Genomic DNA, 17,812 nt, shown 5'->3' with positions numbered 1-17,812 from the left:
GGCACCTGGGTGTCTCATTCTTGATTTCAGCTCGGGTCATGATCTCACGGTTCATGAGATTGAGACCTGCATCAGACTCTGCACTGGCCATGGAGCCTGCTTGGGATTCTCTCTCTTCTCTCTGTCCTCTTTATCCTCTCTCTCCCCCTCCCCCCTTCTCCCTCCCCTCTCTCTCTTTCTCTCTCTTTCTCTCTCTTTCTCTCTCTTTCTCTCTCTCTCTCTCTCTTTCTCTCTCTTTCTCTCTCTCTTTCTCTCTCTCTTTCTCTCTCTCTTTCTCTCTCTCTCTCTTTCTCTCTCTCTCTCTTTCTCGCTCTCTCTCAAATTAACTTAAATAGTGATTACTTAATGGTTTTAGAAAAATAACCTATAAACTAAAGATAATGAAAAGAGGATTATGTCTTTCCTTTGCTGTGTGATCTTAAGCAAAGTATTTAGCCACCTTGAGCCTTTGTTACCTCAAACGAGAATAATAATAAGCACCTTTGATACATTGGGGGCTTGCTTTGAGAATCAAATGAATATGCACTGTAGGCTTTTTGTACTCTGAGATACTGTGGTTTTAGTTTGTGAAGAGAAGTATCTAGTTCCTCGATTTGATTCATGGGATAATTTTTTTTCTTTCCTCTCAAAAGCCATAAACAGAAAAATGTAAAATAAGTTGCTTTTTATTTGTGCCATTTTTCGCCATCCCTTGAATTATATTTTGCCATATTTATTCCATTATATTGTAAACATTTATTATCCATCATCTTGAGATTTAATATCTTTTATTATTCACTTCATGGTCTAGGCTAAAATAGAAGAAAAGGCCATTTATGAACGCTGTGGCAGTAGAAATATGTATGTGAACATAGCGATAAATACTCTTAAGAAACTGAGACATCAAGGTAATTTCTTTATAATTAATCAAGTGATAAGATAAAAACTTGTGATCAACACCTGACATTAAACATGTTTTTTTTCATTAGCAGGGTGGTTTTTAGGTATTCTATGAAACATAGTTTAAAAATGTTCTCTTGAGTAGAACATGCAAGTAGGATTTTTGGTTGAAAATAACAAATTAGATTTGAAATTAGACATATGAATATAACTCCTTGAGAGCAGTTATCATGGAGATAATTAAATTTGGTTTCTAGTTATAAAAGTAACTCACTCCATGTGAAATAGTATTTCTCAGCTCTTTTTTTTTCATTACTGCCCCCCTAAGATCTTTTTTAGACATTGTTTTTTCTACCACCCCCACCCCCAACCTCCAGTAGTATTAAGTACTTAAGGAATAATATTTTGTTGGGTAAGGCTGAGTTTTGGAAAGCCACATACCATTGTAATATCTATGATTTTTTTTCTTTATTCCTCAAGAGCCAGTTTTGTTTGCTTGGGGGTAATCCTACCCCCAATTTTGTTTCCTTGGGGGTATTCGAGAATACATAGCATGGATTCAAATAATACAGAAAAACATTAAAAAAAACAGAACAGCCAAAGACAACTTTATTCCAAATTTTTGATATAGACCCTTCCATAATGACTACAGAAATATATGTAATTTTAATAATTGAGATGAATGCAGTCATTTGATGTATGCTCTAACTTTTTTCACAAAATAAAGTATCCTAGAAATCTTTCATCAGTTAATCTAGAATGTGTGTTAACATCCAGATCTGTATTGTACATTTTAATGACTACATGATACTCTGTTGTACAGACCTGTAGTATTGATACTCCATTGTGTAGAGTGTAGAATACAGAAGAAACACACGCACTGAGTATCTAAGTGGCTTACGTATTTTTTCTACCTTACGTTCTGTGATTAATGGAGTGTGAACTCAAACATTTCCTCATACTAGAGCCTATGTATCCTTAACATAAATCCCTGTGCACAGAGTAGCTAGCAGAAACGGTCTGCATGTTTAAAATGGGTAAATATTGCTAACTGCCTCCAGAAAACATTTGCTCTTTACATTCCCCACTAATAGGGTAGGAGTATAAGCTTTTTCCTCACATCTTGGAAAAGTTCCTCATTTATCCCGTTCTGGAGTGTGAAAGTATAGACCAGAAATGAAATTATTTTAGCTTTTTATTATTATTATGAGGTTGAAGACCTTCCTTTTTTCTATCTCAATTTAAATTGCCTTTTTGCATCTTTCTGTCCCCTTTTATTATCAGCCTATTCATCTGCAACAACCTTTTGCATATCCCCTTTTAATGGGCTTCAAATGTTTTCCTCAGTTTGTCACTCACTGGTACTTCAGCCTTATTTGTGAAGTTTGTAATAATAAAGCTTTTCACTTTTACTTTTTTCTCTTTTTTTTTTTTTAATTTTTTAACGTTTTTATTTTTGAGACAGAGAGAGACAAAGCATGAACGGGGGAGGGTCAGAGAGAGGGAGACACAGAATCCGAAACAGGCTCCAGGCTCTGAGCTGTCAGCATAGAGCCCGACGTGGGGCTTGAACTCACAGACCGCGAGATCATGACCTGAGCCGAAGTCGGACGCTTAACCGACTGAGCCACCCAGGCGCCCCTACTTTTTTCTCTTTTTTAATGTTTGTTTTGAGAGAGAGAGAGCACGTGTGCATGTGCATGCAAGCAGGGGAGGAGCAGAGAGAGGAAGACAGAATCCTGGTGCAGGGCTCTATCCCATGAACCGCGAGATCATGTCCTAAGGCAAATCAAGGGTCAGACATTTAACCATCTGAGCCACGTAGGTACCCCTAGAAGCTATTTTAGAAGTGCAGTTAGGGGCACCTGCATGGCTCAGTCGGTTAAGCATCTGACTTCGGCTCAGGTCATGATCTCCGATTTGTGGGTTTGAGCCCCACATCATCCTCTGTGCTGACAGCTCAGAACCTGGAACCTGCTTTGGATTCTGTGTTTCCTCTCTCTGCCCTTCCCCTGCTCATGCTTTGTCTCTGTCTCTCTCTCTCTCTGTCAAAAATAAATAAACATTTAAAAATATATATATAAATAAAGTGTAATTAATGTCTTGCTTTTTGGTTTCTGGGTTTTGTGTCATGCTTAGAAATGCTATTTTAATTTCAAGAATATAAAAACTTGATAATTTCTTTATGGCATTTAAACCATTTTTTTTAATGTTAAATTTTATAGTAAAGAGCATGAGCAGGGGAGAGAGGCAGAGGGGGAGAGAGAGAATCTTAAGCATGTTCCACACTCAGTGTGGAGCCTGACACGGGGCTTGATCCCATAACCCTGGGATCATGACCTGAGCCAGAATCAAGAGTCAGATGTTCAACTAAATGAGCCACCCAGGCGCTCCTATGGCATTTTTATATGTACAGCACTTGAAATAGACTTGAATACCTGTGTTACAATATACAAGGTCTCAAGAACAGACATTTCTTGAAAGGAGACCTATAGATGGCCAATAGACACATGAAAAGATGTTCAACATCACTCATCTTCAGGGAAATAAAATCAAAACCACAATGAGATATCACCTCACACCTGACAGAGTGGTTACAATCAACAACACAAGAAACAAGTGTTGGTGAGGATGTGGTGTGTGTGAACTGGTACAGCCTCTGTGGACAGCAGTGTGGACGGTCCTCAAAAACTTAAAAATAGAACTACCATGTGACCCAGTAATCCCACTACTGGGTATTTATTTACCCAAAGAATATGAAAACACTAATTCAGAAGGCTGTATGCACACCTGTGTTTATTGCAGCATTATTTACAACAGCCAAATTATGGAGGCAGCCCAAGTGTCCATCAGTAGATGATGGATAAAGAAGATGTATATAGATAGAGGTGTGTCTATACATATATATACACATACATATACACACAATGGAATATTACTCAGCCATATAAAAGAATGAAATCTTGCTTGCCATTTGCAACAAAGATGGATCTAGAGTATATAATGCCAAGCACAGTAAGTCAAAGAAAGACACCATATGATCTCACTCATGGGTAAATTAAGAAACAGAACAAATGAGGGACACCTGGGTGGCTTAGTTGGTTAAGCGTCCAACTTCTGCTTAGGTCATGATCTTGCAGTTCATCTCTGTGCTGACAGCTCAGAGCCTGGAGCCTGCTTCAGATTCTGTGTCTCCCTCTCTCTGTGCCCCTCCCCCGCTCATGTTCTCTTCTCTCTCTCTCTCTCTCTCTCCCTCTCTCTCCCTCTCTCTCCCTCTCTCTCCCTCTCAAGAATAAACATTAAAAGAAACATGGAAAAAAAGAACAAAGAAAAAAAAGACAAATCAAAAAACAGACTTTTAACTATAGAGAACAAACTGATGGATACCAGAGGGGAAGAGAGTGGGGGATGGGATAAACTGGCGAGGGGGATTAAGAATACACTTATCGCAATGAGCACTGGGAGATGTATGGAATTGTTGAATCACTATATTGTACACCTGAAACTAATAAAACACTATGCTAACTACACTGGAAGTAGAACAAAAAAAACTAATAAAATAAAAATTGAAATAATAACAAAATAAAATATACAGGGTCTCTTGTTTTAGTATTTTCATGGTATTCTCACTACCCCCCCTTCTCTTCGTATTAAATACAGCATAAAGATATTGAACATAGAAGTCTAAGTACACATTTGGATATTTGCAATGAAATGGAAATGGTTTGCAAATTGTGAGAGTTATAGTCAGTAATGATGTAAAACTCATTGGCTCTTATTTAAACATACTCTAACCAATACACAGAATATAGTAGCTTTAGAAAATACGAAGTCCTGATCTAATTATTTCATAAATTACCATTTTTCCCAACTTAGCATTGGTTATGAAGTAGTTTGGTCTCCCATGTTGGGTGCCTATTTTAAGGTAAAAATAAAGACTTCACTGCGCTCTAGACCTTTCTCATGTTTTATATTTTTTTATAAAGCAGACAAAAATAATTCATTGTCTCAGAAGAAGAGTTCTTGTATGTTTTAGGTGTCCCTGGAAGCAATAACAACGATAAAACAACTGGATTGAAAAAGAATGAAAAGAAAAGTGGTAAGTTTGGTGCAATGTTGACAGACCTGTCCTTGTTACCTTAAAGGAGAAGTAAATGTGGTGTGATGCAATTAGTAAACTATTGTGTTGGGGCGCCTGGGTGGCTCAGTCAGTTAAGCGTCCAATTTCAGCTCAGGTCATTATCTCACAGTTTGTGAGTTCAAGTCCTATGTCAGGCTCTGTGCTGAAAGCTCAGAGCCTGGAGCCTGCTTCAGATTCTGTGTCTCTCCCCTCCCCCACTCGTTCTCTCTTTCAGAGAATGGGCATGAAAATAAATGAATAAATAAACTATTGTGTTTATGAAGGATCATCTGCAGACTGAATATTTAATAGCCTTTTTAAAAATTAGTATAAATAGATGAAAAAATGGGCTCTACTTAGGCAGTATTTGAATTCTCAGCCTCCTTTTTGAAGAGTGGTGGGAGGGGATACTTAATATTTATCCAGTCAGTGAGAGTAGTGCTTCTCAAACTTAACATGCATGGAATGACCTGGAAATCTTGTTAAAGTGCAGATTCTGATTCAGGATGTCTGGGAACAGCCTCCAAGTCTGCATTTGTAACAAACTCCCAGGATCAAAAAGCTAAAGAAAAAGTGTTACTTGATTTTGGTCGTATTTTGAATAAAACCAGATGGTAGCACCTGTCTTGTCCTCTAAGTACTTGTCTGAAACAAAGCAGGTGCTTCTAGAATCTCCTAATATTTCTCACACAGAAGAATTCTTTTTTGTACAAAAGGGTTTGCCAAAGATAGTGTAGCAAATTCTGCCAGAATTTTAAATAACACCTTAGGAGAAATTTTAGGAATCCATTCATGTGAGGGGTTAGGGTTAGTGATGTTGGAAAGAGATCCTTGAACTTGAGCATTTTGACCTTGTGAGAGTTACCATGTTTCCTGCTTGTAAGCTTCTGTACTCTGCTTATCTCAGTGTTTATTAAGAATCAATAAGCATGATTTGGAGTCAGAAGACCTGAGTTTTTGTATTAACTGTGCTGTGTAACCTTGGTCATGTGCCCTCATTTCTCTGAGCCTCATTTTCTTTGTCTGTAAAAATGAGGTCAATAGGTTTTCACTTCTGGGTTAATATAAAGTTCAAAGTCCTGACGATAGTTTTTGGCATGCTTAATATGCACTGGCTATTACTGATGGGATTCTTACTTCCCCTTCTCTTAGCCAAAGTATAGGACCTCAGATGATGCAGAGAGCAATCAGTATCTACATATCTATAGGTCAAAAGATATGAAGACTTTGGTTTTTTTAGACTACTTCCTTACTTAATGTTAATCAGCATTTGAGCTTTTCATATCTGAAAGGGTTAGTAGACTCTAACCTTACCACTACCTTAAAACATGTTATTTAAATTTTATTGAACCACACTTCTTTTTTTCTTAGCACTCACAGGAATTGTTCTCTACAGACATCTGCAAGACTACCTTCTAACAGAAGAACAGTTACATGAAAATGACTATCCACAACCCAGCCCTGAAAAACCAGGAAGTATTCTTTTAAACCCGGGCATGACCAAAGCTCTTCTAAATGACAGTAAGTGTATGGGACTGAAAATGATCCTTGCTACATGCTAAGGCTGGAACACTAAAAGGATTATTTCCCTTTCCACTTCATTTCCATTGTCTTAGAAGTTTATTTTCTTTATTTATTAAATATTAATAATCATTTCAGGTAAGTACTAGTATTACCTCCATTCACACAAATGAGGAAATTGAAGCTCACAGAGGTCAAATGACTTGTCAAAGGTCACTCTGAAAATAAGTAGGAGAGCCAGGATTTGAACCCAAGGAGTCTGATTCTGGAGTCCCTACTCCTACCAACTATTCATATGCAGTGTCAGTTTTGAATACTTCCTATCCTTTAATTAGAAATTCTTACTAAAAAGATTTACAATTAGTGTTACTATTTTACATTTTCTCTAAATACTAGGCATAGTTAAAATTCATTCCTTCCACCAAGAAGAAAGAGAGAATATTTAATATCCCAGCTGTCAAACCTTAAGTCCATTGGAGTTGGAAATGGAATTTTAGAAATATTTTTCTGGGTGCCTGGGTGGCTCAGTGAGTTAAGCATCTGACTCTTGGTTTCAGCTCAGGTTATAGTTTCATGGTTCATGGGATCGAGCCCTCCCATCGGGCTCCTCACTGACAGTGCAGACCCTGCTTGGGATTCACTCTCTCCCTCTCTCTGCTCCTCCCCTGCTCGTGCTCTCTCACTTGCTCTCTCAAAATAAATAAACATTTAAAAATATTTTTTTCAATGACTAGAAAATATTTATCTTTTGTATCTTTAGAATTTTTCTCATTATTGTCTTTGCCATTTGAGTTACCTTTTTTTTTTTTTTTTCAACCCTTGACCCAGTTAAGGACAGAGGCTCTGAAGGAGGAAGGGAAACCTGCATTTGGTTGTTGGTTTTCCCTCCAGCCTTGGTTTTCCCAAATCTGGATCATACAGCTACCCCCTCAGGTCGTTGTGAGAATCAGTTACAGGAATGCATGCGAAGTGCTCGGCACAGTACCTGCCTCAGAGGCTCATAATAGACTGCAACTAAGAGTTGCCATCATCATCAGAACCAATTTGAGGATTATCACTGAAAACCAATGTTCACAAATGGGTCTAGTGAAAAGCCCAGATCTACTCTCAATGACTTAATAAGCATGCAGGCCCCTCTATGTTTAAAGGGGATAATAAGGTAGACGTATGTCCTATTTCAGGAGTTACTATGTACTAAAAGTAGATAATTAATCAAGTTGGCTACAGTCAAATTATGGCTCTAAAACCACAATTATCTGGCATTAGGCTGAATCTGGAGGCAGACAGGATGCCTGTTGGAAGACGGGCACCCCTGGTGCCGGGAGCCGGTCACCTACAAGTATTGCTTTGGGTAATCCTGCTAAGTTCCGTGTTATGTCACAGTCAACCCTGGGCATGTAATCCATGCGTGATCAAGAATGCAAAGGCAGTTAATTCCCTGCATTTCGGTTCATTTGTCTTTTCTCCCCAAGTATTCATGAATAATTTCATATTTTGTTTCAGCTTCTAGGAAGATCTGTTGTCGTTGTGGGAAAATATATGGTGTGACTCCCGCAGGCAAACACAGTAGGGTAGAAGAATGCTACTACCACTTTGGCCGAGTGCTGACTCAGAAAGGCAAGTATTTGGTAGTTCTGCTTCATTTATTTGACAAGCCAGTGCCAGAGCTGTTCAGAGAAAAGTGCGATAAAGTATTCAGTTCACTGTATTTGTCAGGTGCAGTCCAGTCGAGAGAAACTACCAAATCTGAAGTTTGAATTACAAGCACCTACTTCTGACCACCACTCGCTACCCTTGTGGCCCACTGGTGCGGGGAGTCCCAGGCTGTGACAGGGGTGCGGGAAGACCTCACAGCAGTCAACTGCCTCCTGATGTCACCTGCTTTGCACCTGCCAGCATTAGAATCATTTCTTTGTTAATAGCTTCCATTCCTTGCCGCCCCCACCCCCACCCCTGCCCTGAATGAAGATGAACTGTTGATTCCTTTCCCCACCAGCCCCCATCTTGCCTGCAACACCATAAATTTGCTACAATCCACTCAGCTGGGTTTTTTTTCCTATTCAAACCAAATACCTGGGTGCTGTCATTCGTCTTCGCACCTTTTCGTCTTAGCAGTGTGTATGTCTTAGGTATTATCCCTCAGTAATGTAGTCTGAGCCTGTCCCTTCTCTACCTCTACTGCCACTGTCTGGGTCCAAATCACCCCTATCTCAGTCCCCCAATTGCTGCAGTGTCCTGCCCAGTCTACTGTACCCTTTTCTGTCTCTACCCACGCCCCCCCAGTCTATTTTTCACCCCAGAAACTCGAGAGTAATTTTTTACATCACATATCTGGTCCTGTCTCTGCCCTGCTTCGATTAAAACCCTTTGGTTACCTTGCTGACCCTGCCTGACTTGGTCTCTGCCCCCCATTTTCTCCCCTGTCCATTGTTAATTTCACACCACACTGACCCCCTGTCCAGAGCCTTCTTACCCATTATTCTCTCTGCTTTTGTCATGGCTGTTTCCTTTTTATCCTTTGTATCTCTGCTTCAGTAGTACCTCCACAAGGTCCTTTCTCAACCCCACCGTCTGAAATAGGTCTGCCTTCTTCTATCCTGCCTCTTCCTTTCATAGCACTTAACTACATTTTGTAAGGATCTACTAGTTTATCTGCCATCTCCAAAAGACTGTGAGCTTTTGGAAGGACCACCATCTATTCTTTTTTTTTTTTCTCCCTATGTTCTCCCCAGCACTTAGCCTAGTACCTAATACATATAGACTGTCAATAAACATTTGGAGAGATGGGTGGACAGATGACCTATTGATGCAGAGATGGATATGAATGTGAATGATATTGTAATAAATAGTATGAAAAAGATAAAGCCGGGAGAAAATAGAAGAGAACAATGGGTGTGATTGAATGACAGAATCAATACATGGATAAATAATCAGGTAACTTTGGCCTGAGTGTTGAGAGCACGGAGGGCTTAGTTTTGGAAGGTGGAGGGACTATGAATTCCAGAAGGAGTAGAACAAAGAAGGGAAGGTACTGAAGAGGAGTAAGTGTAGCAGATAGACCAGAGGGGCTAACCAGACCATACAGCATAATGAACAGAACAAGGACATTGGAACTGTCAGACCTGAGATTTGGGGCTCTTTTGACATCAACTTTCCCTGAGACCTTGGGCAAGTCACTTAAGCTCTCTGAGCATTTGTTTCCACCTTCATAGAATGAGCTTTATGTGGCGATTGAGTGAGCTGACATGTCAAAGTCCTGGCTTATAACAGATGTTCTGTTAATACTGGTTCTCTGCTTTCTTTACTTATCACAGGAGAAGGTAAGAGAAAGCTGTGGGATGTCAAGATTGGATGAGTAATGTAAGACTGATTAAGCATGAGCCTTCAGCACCAGCCTGAGAAAATTTGCATTTGATCAGTAATAAACAAGGGAATGACTTGAGGAAAGTGATATAATGAATATGTGTGCTTTAAGGAGATCATTCTAGCCCATTTTATAGGAAAACTGATGCAGAACCCACTATAGACAGAAGGAAGTAATAGGAAGAGTTGGGAGAACATTACCTTGGGCCAGAGTGAAGAAGGGCTAAGGTGGATACAGGAACAGATGAGCTGGATTATGGGATTGGGGTAAGAGATAGGAAGATTTGGGATTATAGCTGTGAAAATGTACATAGTACTTGGGCAAAGATACAGAAGAAGAGGGCATCAGGATTTGGTAGGTCCAGCCAAGGCTGGAGGTGACATCTGCGTCGTGGTCTCAGTCTACATAACTGGGTGATGTTTCTTGGATCAGATCAACAACTCAGACATAGGAAGGGAGAATGTGGTACTTGGAGCCCCTCAGCCAGAGTAAAAAGGTCAGAGAGTGGGGAAAAAAAGGTCAGGGAGTGGGGAAGATGTTGAAAACATACTTGAGGTTAAGTCCAAGCAGAATAAGGGGGTGATGCCAGAGGAGAGCTGAGGGATCAGGGCGAAATAAGAGAAGTAAGGGGGTGGAAGGTGTTCAGGACATTGGTAACTGTAATTCACCTTCAAAGTGCAACCCACAAGAACTCTGTTCCAGGAGTTGGTTTTTTCTGTTCATTATGAATATCCAAAAACATGACTACGGGGAGGAGTAACATCAAGTACTTGCACAGTGTCCTTACAGGTCTTGGAGGGTAAGATAAGACACATGCTCTGGGAGTGAGCCACTCTGCCTTATAAAGTTTGCCTGATTTGATTTTTATTTTTTGATTGGTTTGCAGTCCTCGGTGGCTCAGAAACACGGTACAGCTGTTGTGAAGGTGTCCTTGGCTCTGCCGGGTGTCAGGTCGCCAAGGTAGGGCTTGTCACCCAGACCGCTGCTTGTTTCAGAACCACAGCTGCTGCCTCCAGAGATGTGAAAGAATTTGAAAGGGTTAATTAAGCTAATTTTTAGTTGGTGAAATTTTTATGAGCTTAACGGTGCTTGCAGAAATAGCCGGTAATTTATTTGGCAATGTTTATTTCAGCTTCACGTTCATGACCAAAAGGAAAACCTAGAGGGCTTTGTGAAGACTTTTGTCAAGTCTCCGCCCCCCGACGGCAATCATGGTGTATTTGCTGTGAACTGTGAGGTGGTACGTCCGTGTTTTCTCTCTTACTGCAGTAATTACAACCGAATCCTTGTGGAGCACTTGGCACGGTGTGTGTAACATCACTTGGCTGGGCTTTCTCTTGAGGCCACATAATTCTGCGTGTAATTCACCGATCTTCAGAAGCAACTGAAGTGCAGGAGAGGTGACTTGGGGGAATTCCTGTACTTAGTAAGAAATGAGGCCAGGAACTGGTCCGTGGGTCTCTTTTTATTTATTAATTTTTCTTAATCTGTCACCAGTGGTGCTTCTCCTGCTCAAATTGCTGAAATTGTGCAGGTGGAAAATGTTACAAATAATACTGTTATCCCCAGCATCAGCATAAAAACTTGAACGAATTTTCAGAAACTATTGTTTATAGAGGCAGCAAAATATTTATGGCGATTTTTCTTTGTCTGAGAATCAATACGAGAAAGTAGGGAACAAACAGAACTGAATCGTATGACCTGGGAAGCTTCACTGCTTCCCTCCTGTCACCCTGGAGCAGGTATAGTGGATGTTTTACTCTGTCAAGTATGGGGTTAATAATCGTTCCACGGTAACAGTAAGAATCAGATACACTAAAATAAGGGAATGTACATGGGACGTGTCAAACATCACATGAACGGTTGTCTCTACCAAGACATAAAGTTTTTATTCCCTCTATTCTATTTGGAGAGCGGATTTTAGAGTGAATTACAATAAATAGAGAAGGACATTGTTCAGTTTCCAGCTTAGGTCTTCAACTGGAAACAATTCAGGCTGCTTCAGGCTTTAAAATCAAATATTAGCATGTTGTCCTCTCCAGTGCCACATTGATATTTATGGTAAAGTTTTCCTTTTTTTCATTCAACAAGATCTATAACTGCATTAGCCAATATAATAACACTCAAGTTCTCAGTCACACTAGTCATATTTCGCATACTGAGTAGCCACCTGTGGCTAGTAGCTGCCATATTAGACAGCACAGCAGTAGAACATTTCATCATCACAGAAGGCTCTCCTGGATAGCACTGATCTCTAATGAAAGCAATTGTAAAGACTAAGCCCAGAAAATGAAATTATGTTCCTAGCAGAAATATTACTAACATTAAGGAAAAAAATTAAAGCTTGGAACATCTTTTACAAGACTGTCAGATCCACTGACTGGCTTTTGTTAGTAAATCTGAATAATATGATTAAATTGTATGTTCTAGTTAGAAATACTCCTTTAAGATATCTTAGATGTTAAAATATGTTTACTCAATATGATATATGAGTTTAATATTTCCCCCTTGATAGTGCTACACAGCCAAAGGTTTGGAACTTACACAAGTGACGGTGGTTGATTCCAGCCTTCAGGTGGTCTATGCTACATTTGTGAAACCAGATGAAGAAGTAATTGACTATAACACTAGGTACGGGTCATATAAAAGGGTTGGTTTTTTTTTTTAAATATGAAATTTATTGCCAAATTGGTTTCCATACAACACCTAGTGCTCATCCCAAAAGGTGCCCTCCTCAATGCCCATCACCCACTTTCCCCTCTCCCACCCCCCTTCAACCCTCAGTTTATTCTCAGTTTTTAAGAGTCTGTTATGGTTTGGCTCCCTCCCTCTCTAACTTTTTTTTTTTTTTCCTTCTCCTCCCCCATGGTCTTCTGTTAAGTTTCTCAGGATCCACATAAAAGTATTGGTTTTTGAGACTGTAGAATATTCAACATGTAGTTTATGTGCATTTTAGCTTTGTACTTGTATTCATTTAGTGTTAGAGCATGAGTTATGCTATTTTCCTTTAATTCATTGATTTGTTCAAGAACATTCATATTTTATTAAGTACTTGATAAAATTGTACAGACACTGTGTTAGATCTCAGGTTACAACCCTAAATAAGAGACAAAGCTTCAGCCCTGTTGAATGTTGACAAGTTGGAGTGGTAGTTAGGAGGTGAGAGAAACACAAATAGTGAATAGATTTTCTTATTCATTCATTTGTTAAATCATTAATCAGTTCCTTTTGAAAATACCATGTTATCTTCTTCCATTAGGTAAAAATTGTCATTAGATAAAATATCTGCAATCTTATAGACATGTCCCTGAGTATACATGGCTTTGATATGGTTTGCAAAGTAATAGTTCAGGGCAGATTCTCCTAATAATCATTATTATTAAAGTATGACCTATTTCTGACCCAAACTCAATGCTAACTTGAAATTGTACAATATAGATGCATCTTTAATTTTTATAAACCTCAGATGAAACACCAGTGATATGATTGATCAGTTAAATTTAGGTTTCCTTAAGGCTTATAAGCCATATAAAATGACATATTTGTATATTTAAAAATAAAATAGAAGGCACTGATCTGAATTCACTTTAGAATAAGAAGTGTTTATTATTGGTGGGATTATATTTATTCAATTTTAACAAATTCTCCAATACTACTTAAAATTACTTATTTATATGTGTGAGTATATATATGCTTTGTTTAGATATCTAAACAAATAGGACTTATTTATACACAGAGTATATATATCATATATATATATATACTATATAGAATTTATATAGTATACATAATATAATTGTAATAGTGTATATAGTAAAAAATCTTATATATATTATATATAAAGTATGTGTGTCATATAATGTGTATATGTCCATCATTTTAGAACACAAGCAAAGTGGTCATGTAAGTTAAAAGTTGTTTTGATGAATTTTGAGAATATTTATAGATAATTCTAATAAACATTTTTTAATATAAAGTCCCTCACAGTTCATAAAAATGGTTGTATGCACAAAACTCAGGAAAAGTTATGATCAGAAAATATATTTTGTATACTAATCTTTCTCCTGACCTCATTGGATTTTTTTTCCTACTCATTTTGGCCATATCCTAATAGCCCTATTTTACTGTTGTTGTTGTTGTTTCCAGCTGTATTGGGGTATATTGGCAAACAGAATTGTAAAATACTTACAGTTATCATACTTTTATTGGTACTTATTCTTCCATGGCCTTAATGGAATCTTTCCTACCTGCTTTTTGGAACAGGTCAGGAAGTACTTGGGTAGTTATTGGTATTCATAGTGACAAAATGGTAACTGAAGGGTCTGCATTATAAATAATTATGGAGTCTCAAAACAACTTCAAATGCATTCAATGCCTTGCATTTTTTAAAAACGTTTTTAAAATAAACCCAAGTACCCCTTGATAACTTCCTCTTCGTCCAAATATTTGATTAATTATCACATTCCCTAAGCTTGATGACTTGATGATGGATTCAGGTATCTTTTTTTTTTTTTTTTTAACTCTGAAAGTATAATTAGCACACATTATCAGTTTAAGGTGTACGGCATAATGATTTGTCATTTGTATACATGTGAAATGTTCACCACAATAAGACTAGTTACCATCTGTCACTGTACAGAGTTTAAAACTCTTGTCAGAACTTTTAAGATTTACTTTGTTAGCAGCTTTGAAATTTACAACACAGTATTGATGATTGTAGTCCCAATGCTGTACATGACATCCCTTTGATTTATAAGTGGAAATGTGTACCTCTTGATCTGCGTAATCTGTTTTTTCTACTTCCTACCACCTTCCCCTCTGGAAACCACAATTCTGTTCTCTATGAGTTTTGTTTGTTCATTTGTTTAGCCTTTAAGAGTCCATTTATAAGTGAAATCATATGGTGTTTGTCTTTCTCTGACTTATTTCACTTAGCCTAATACCATCTAGGTTCATCCATGTTGTCACACATGGCAAGATTCCATTCATTTTAATTTTTAATTTTTTTAAACATTTATTTATCCTTGAGAGACAAAGCATGAGTGGGGGAGGGGCAGAGAGAGAGGGAGACACAGAATCCGAAGCAGGCTCCAGGTTCTGAGCTGTCAGCACAGAGTCCAATGAGGGGCTTGAACTTGTCAACTGCAAGATCATGACCCAAGCCGAAGTCGGATGCTCAACTGACTGAGCCCCCCAGGTGCCCCAATTTCATTCATTTTTAGAGCAAAGTGGTATCCCATTGCATATACCACATCATCTTATCAGTTAATCCATCAACGAATACTTAGGTTGTTTCCGTATCTTGGCTATTGAAAATAATGCTGCAATAAACATTGGAGTATGTACATCTTTTCTTATTCTTCAGATAAATACCCAGAAGTGTAATTAGTTGCACTAATTGTATGGTATGGTAGTTTTATTTTTAATTTTTTGAGGATGCTCCATATTTTTCATAGTGGCCATACAATTTATATTCCCACCAACAGTGAATGAATGTTCCCTTTTCTCCATATCTTCACCAATACCTGTTATCTTTTTGACAATAGCCATTCTAATAAGTCTGAGGCAATATCTCATGGTGGTTTTGATTTGCATTTCCCTGATGATTAGTGGTATTGAACATCCTTTCATGTGCCTATTGGCCATCTGTATATCTTTGCAGAAATGTCTATTCAGATCCTATGCCTAATTTTAATTGGATTGTTTGGGATTTTTTGTTGAGTTGTATGAATTCTATCTATTTCTTGGTTAGCTATTAACTCCTTACTGGATAAATGATGTGCAAATACCTTTTCCCATTCAGTATGTTATTTTGTTGATGGTATCTTCTACTGTGCAGAAGCCTTTTAGTTTCATATAGTCCCATTTGTTTATTTTTGCTATTGTTGCCATTGCTTTGGAGTCAGAGCCAAAAAAAAAAATTCTGAAGCCAATGTCATGGAGCTTTTTGCCTGTTCTCTTCTAGGAGTTTTGTGGTTGCTGGACTTATAGTTGATAACTTTTTAATTTTTGAGTATGGTACAAGATAATAATACACTTTAATTCTTTTGCATGTGGCTGTCCAGTTTTCTCAGCACCATATATTGAAGAAACTAACTTTTCTCCATTGGATATTCATTCCTTTTTTGTTATGTATTATTTAACCGTATGTACATGGGTTTATTTCTGGGCTTTATTCTGTTCCATTGATCTCTGCCTTTGTCTCTTGATCAGTACTAAACTGCTTTGATTACTATAACTTTGTAATACTCTTTGAAATCAGGAAGTGTGTTGCCTCTAACTTTGTTGTTCTTTTTCAAGATTGCTTTAGCTATTCAGGATTTTTTGTGGTTCCATAAAAATTTTAAAATTGTTCTATTTCTGTGAAAAATGCCATTGGAATTTTGATAGGGATTACATTGAATCTGTAGACTGCTTTGGGTGGTATGGAAATATGAACGATATTCTTCCAATCCATGAGCATGGAATACCTTTCCATATACTGTTGTCCTCTTCAATTTCTTTCATCAGTGTCTTAGTTTTCAGTGTACAGGTCTTTTACCTCCTTTATTAAAGTTATTCCTAGGTATTTTATTCTTTGTGATGCTTATAAATGGGATTTTATTTATGAAATTTCATTGTTAGTGTAAAAAATGCAGATTTTTGTATATTGATTTTTGTACCCAGGAAATTTACTGAACTCATTTAGTCTATCAGTTTTTTGTTGAGTCTTTATATTTTCTATATAGAAAATCATGTCATCTGCAAATAGTGACAGTTTGACTTTACTTTCCAATTTGGATGCCTTTGATTTCTTTTTCCTGCCTCATTGCTCTAAAACTTCCAATACTATATTAAATAAAAGTGGAGCCAGGTATGTTTTGTTTTTGACAGGAGACCATAATGTCAATATAAAGTTTAAGTTCAAAATACCTTCCCAGTATTTTTATCATTTGCTTTTCTCCTAAATTGCAGTACAGCATAGCAGTAGCCATGTTTCTGGACAGTTATCTAGAAAATGCTTCATGAAAGCCACTAGGGTAGGTTTTTTGGTTTTTTGGTTTTTTAATTTTTTTTATGTATTTCATTGGGTCCTTATAAGCCATTAAGATTGGTAAGTGACTCTACAGATAAGACTGAGCCCAGAAGGTTAAGTAATTTTCTGAGAATCTGTGGAGGAAGTAAATAGCAGAGTCATAGACTAATTCAAGCATAGGTTATCTAGACTCTACCTAGGACTCCATTTGCTCTCCTATGCTACCCATATTTCATTTATAGGCTTTATGTTTTTATTATTTGAGTATATTTGACATGCAGTGTTACATTAGCTTCTGGTGTAAAACATTGTGATTCAACATCTCTGTACGTGATACTATGCTCACAAGTGTAGCTAGCATCTATCACCATACAATGCTATTACAATATCATTGACTCTATTCCCTATGATATACTTTTCATCTCCATGACTTAGTCATTCCATAACTACAAGTCTGTTTCTCCCATTTCCCTCTGACATTTTTCCCATCTTCCTATCCCCGTTCCCTCTGGCAACCATCAATTTGGTCTGATTCTGCTTTTCGATTGTTCTTTAGTTTCCACATGTGAGTGAAATCTCAGACTGACTTATTTCATTTAGCATAATACCCTCTAGGTCCATCCATGTTGCCACATATGGCAAGATCTCATTCTTTTTTAATGCTGCATACTATTCCTGTGTGTAGGGTGAGCGGTATCACATCTTTATCCATTTAGCTATCAATGGACACTTAGATTACTTCCATGTCTTGGCTATTGTAGATAATCCTTTAATAAACATAGTGGTGTATATAGCTTTTTAAATTAGTGTTGTTGGTTTCTTTGGGTAAATAACCAGTAGTGGAATTATTGGATCATATGGTATTTCTACTTTTAATTTTTTGAGGACCCTCCATATTGCTTTCCACAGCAGC

General features: G+C 37.7%; 1 protein-coding gene across 1 annotated transcript in view; it reads left to right on the top strand.

The window, feature by feature from the left end:
• The window catches only part of LOC132663373 (RNA exonuclease 1 homolog), a 42,104-nt gene that overhangs the window by 19,707 nt on the left and 4,585 nt on the right, over positions 1 to 17,812 (top strand). The window contains exons 6-12 of the mRNA XM_060609610.3: positions 791 to 887; positions 4,916 to 4,978; positions 6,371 to 6,520; positions 8,024 to 8,137; positions 10,771 to 10,844; positions 11,017 to 11,124; positions 12,400 to 12,515. Of these exons, the coding sequence (XP_060465593.1) occupies positions 791 to 887; positions 4,916 to 4,978; positions 6,371 to 6,520; positions 8,024 to 8,137; positions 10,771 to 10,844; positions 11,017 to 11,124; positions 12,400 to 12,515 (722 nt within the window). The remainder of the gene's footprint in view (positions 1 to 790; positions 888 to 4,915; positions 4,979 to 6,370; positions 6,521 to 8,023; positions 8,138 to 10,770; positions 10,845 to 11,016; positions 11,125 to 12,399; positions 12,516 to 17,812) is intronic.

Source organism: Panthera onca, chromosome D4 (genome assembly GCF_046562875.1).
Source record: "Panthera onca isolate mPanOnc1 chromosome D4, mPanOnc1 haplotype 2, whole genome shotgun sequence".
NCBI lineage: Eukaryota > Metazoa > Chordata > Mammalia > Carnivora > Felidae > Panthera > Panthera onca.
The sequence above is the reverse complement of the archived record's forward strand: the minus strand, read 5'-3'. Positions and strand labels throughout refer to the sequence as shown.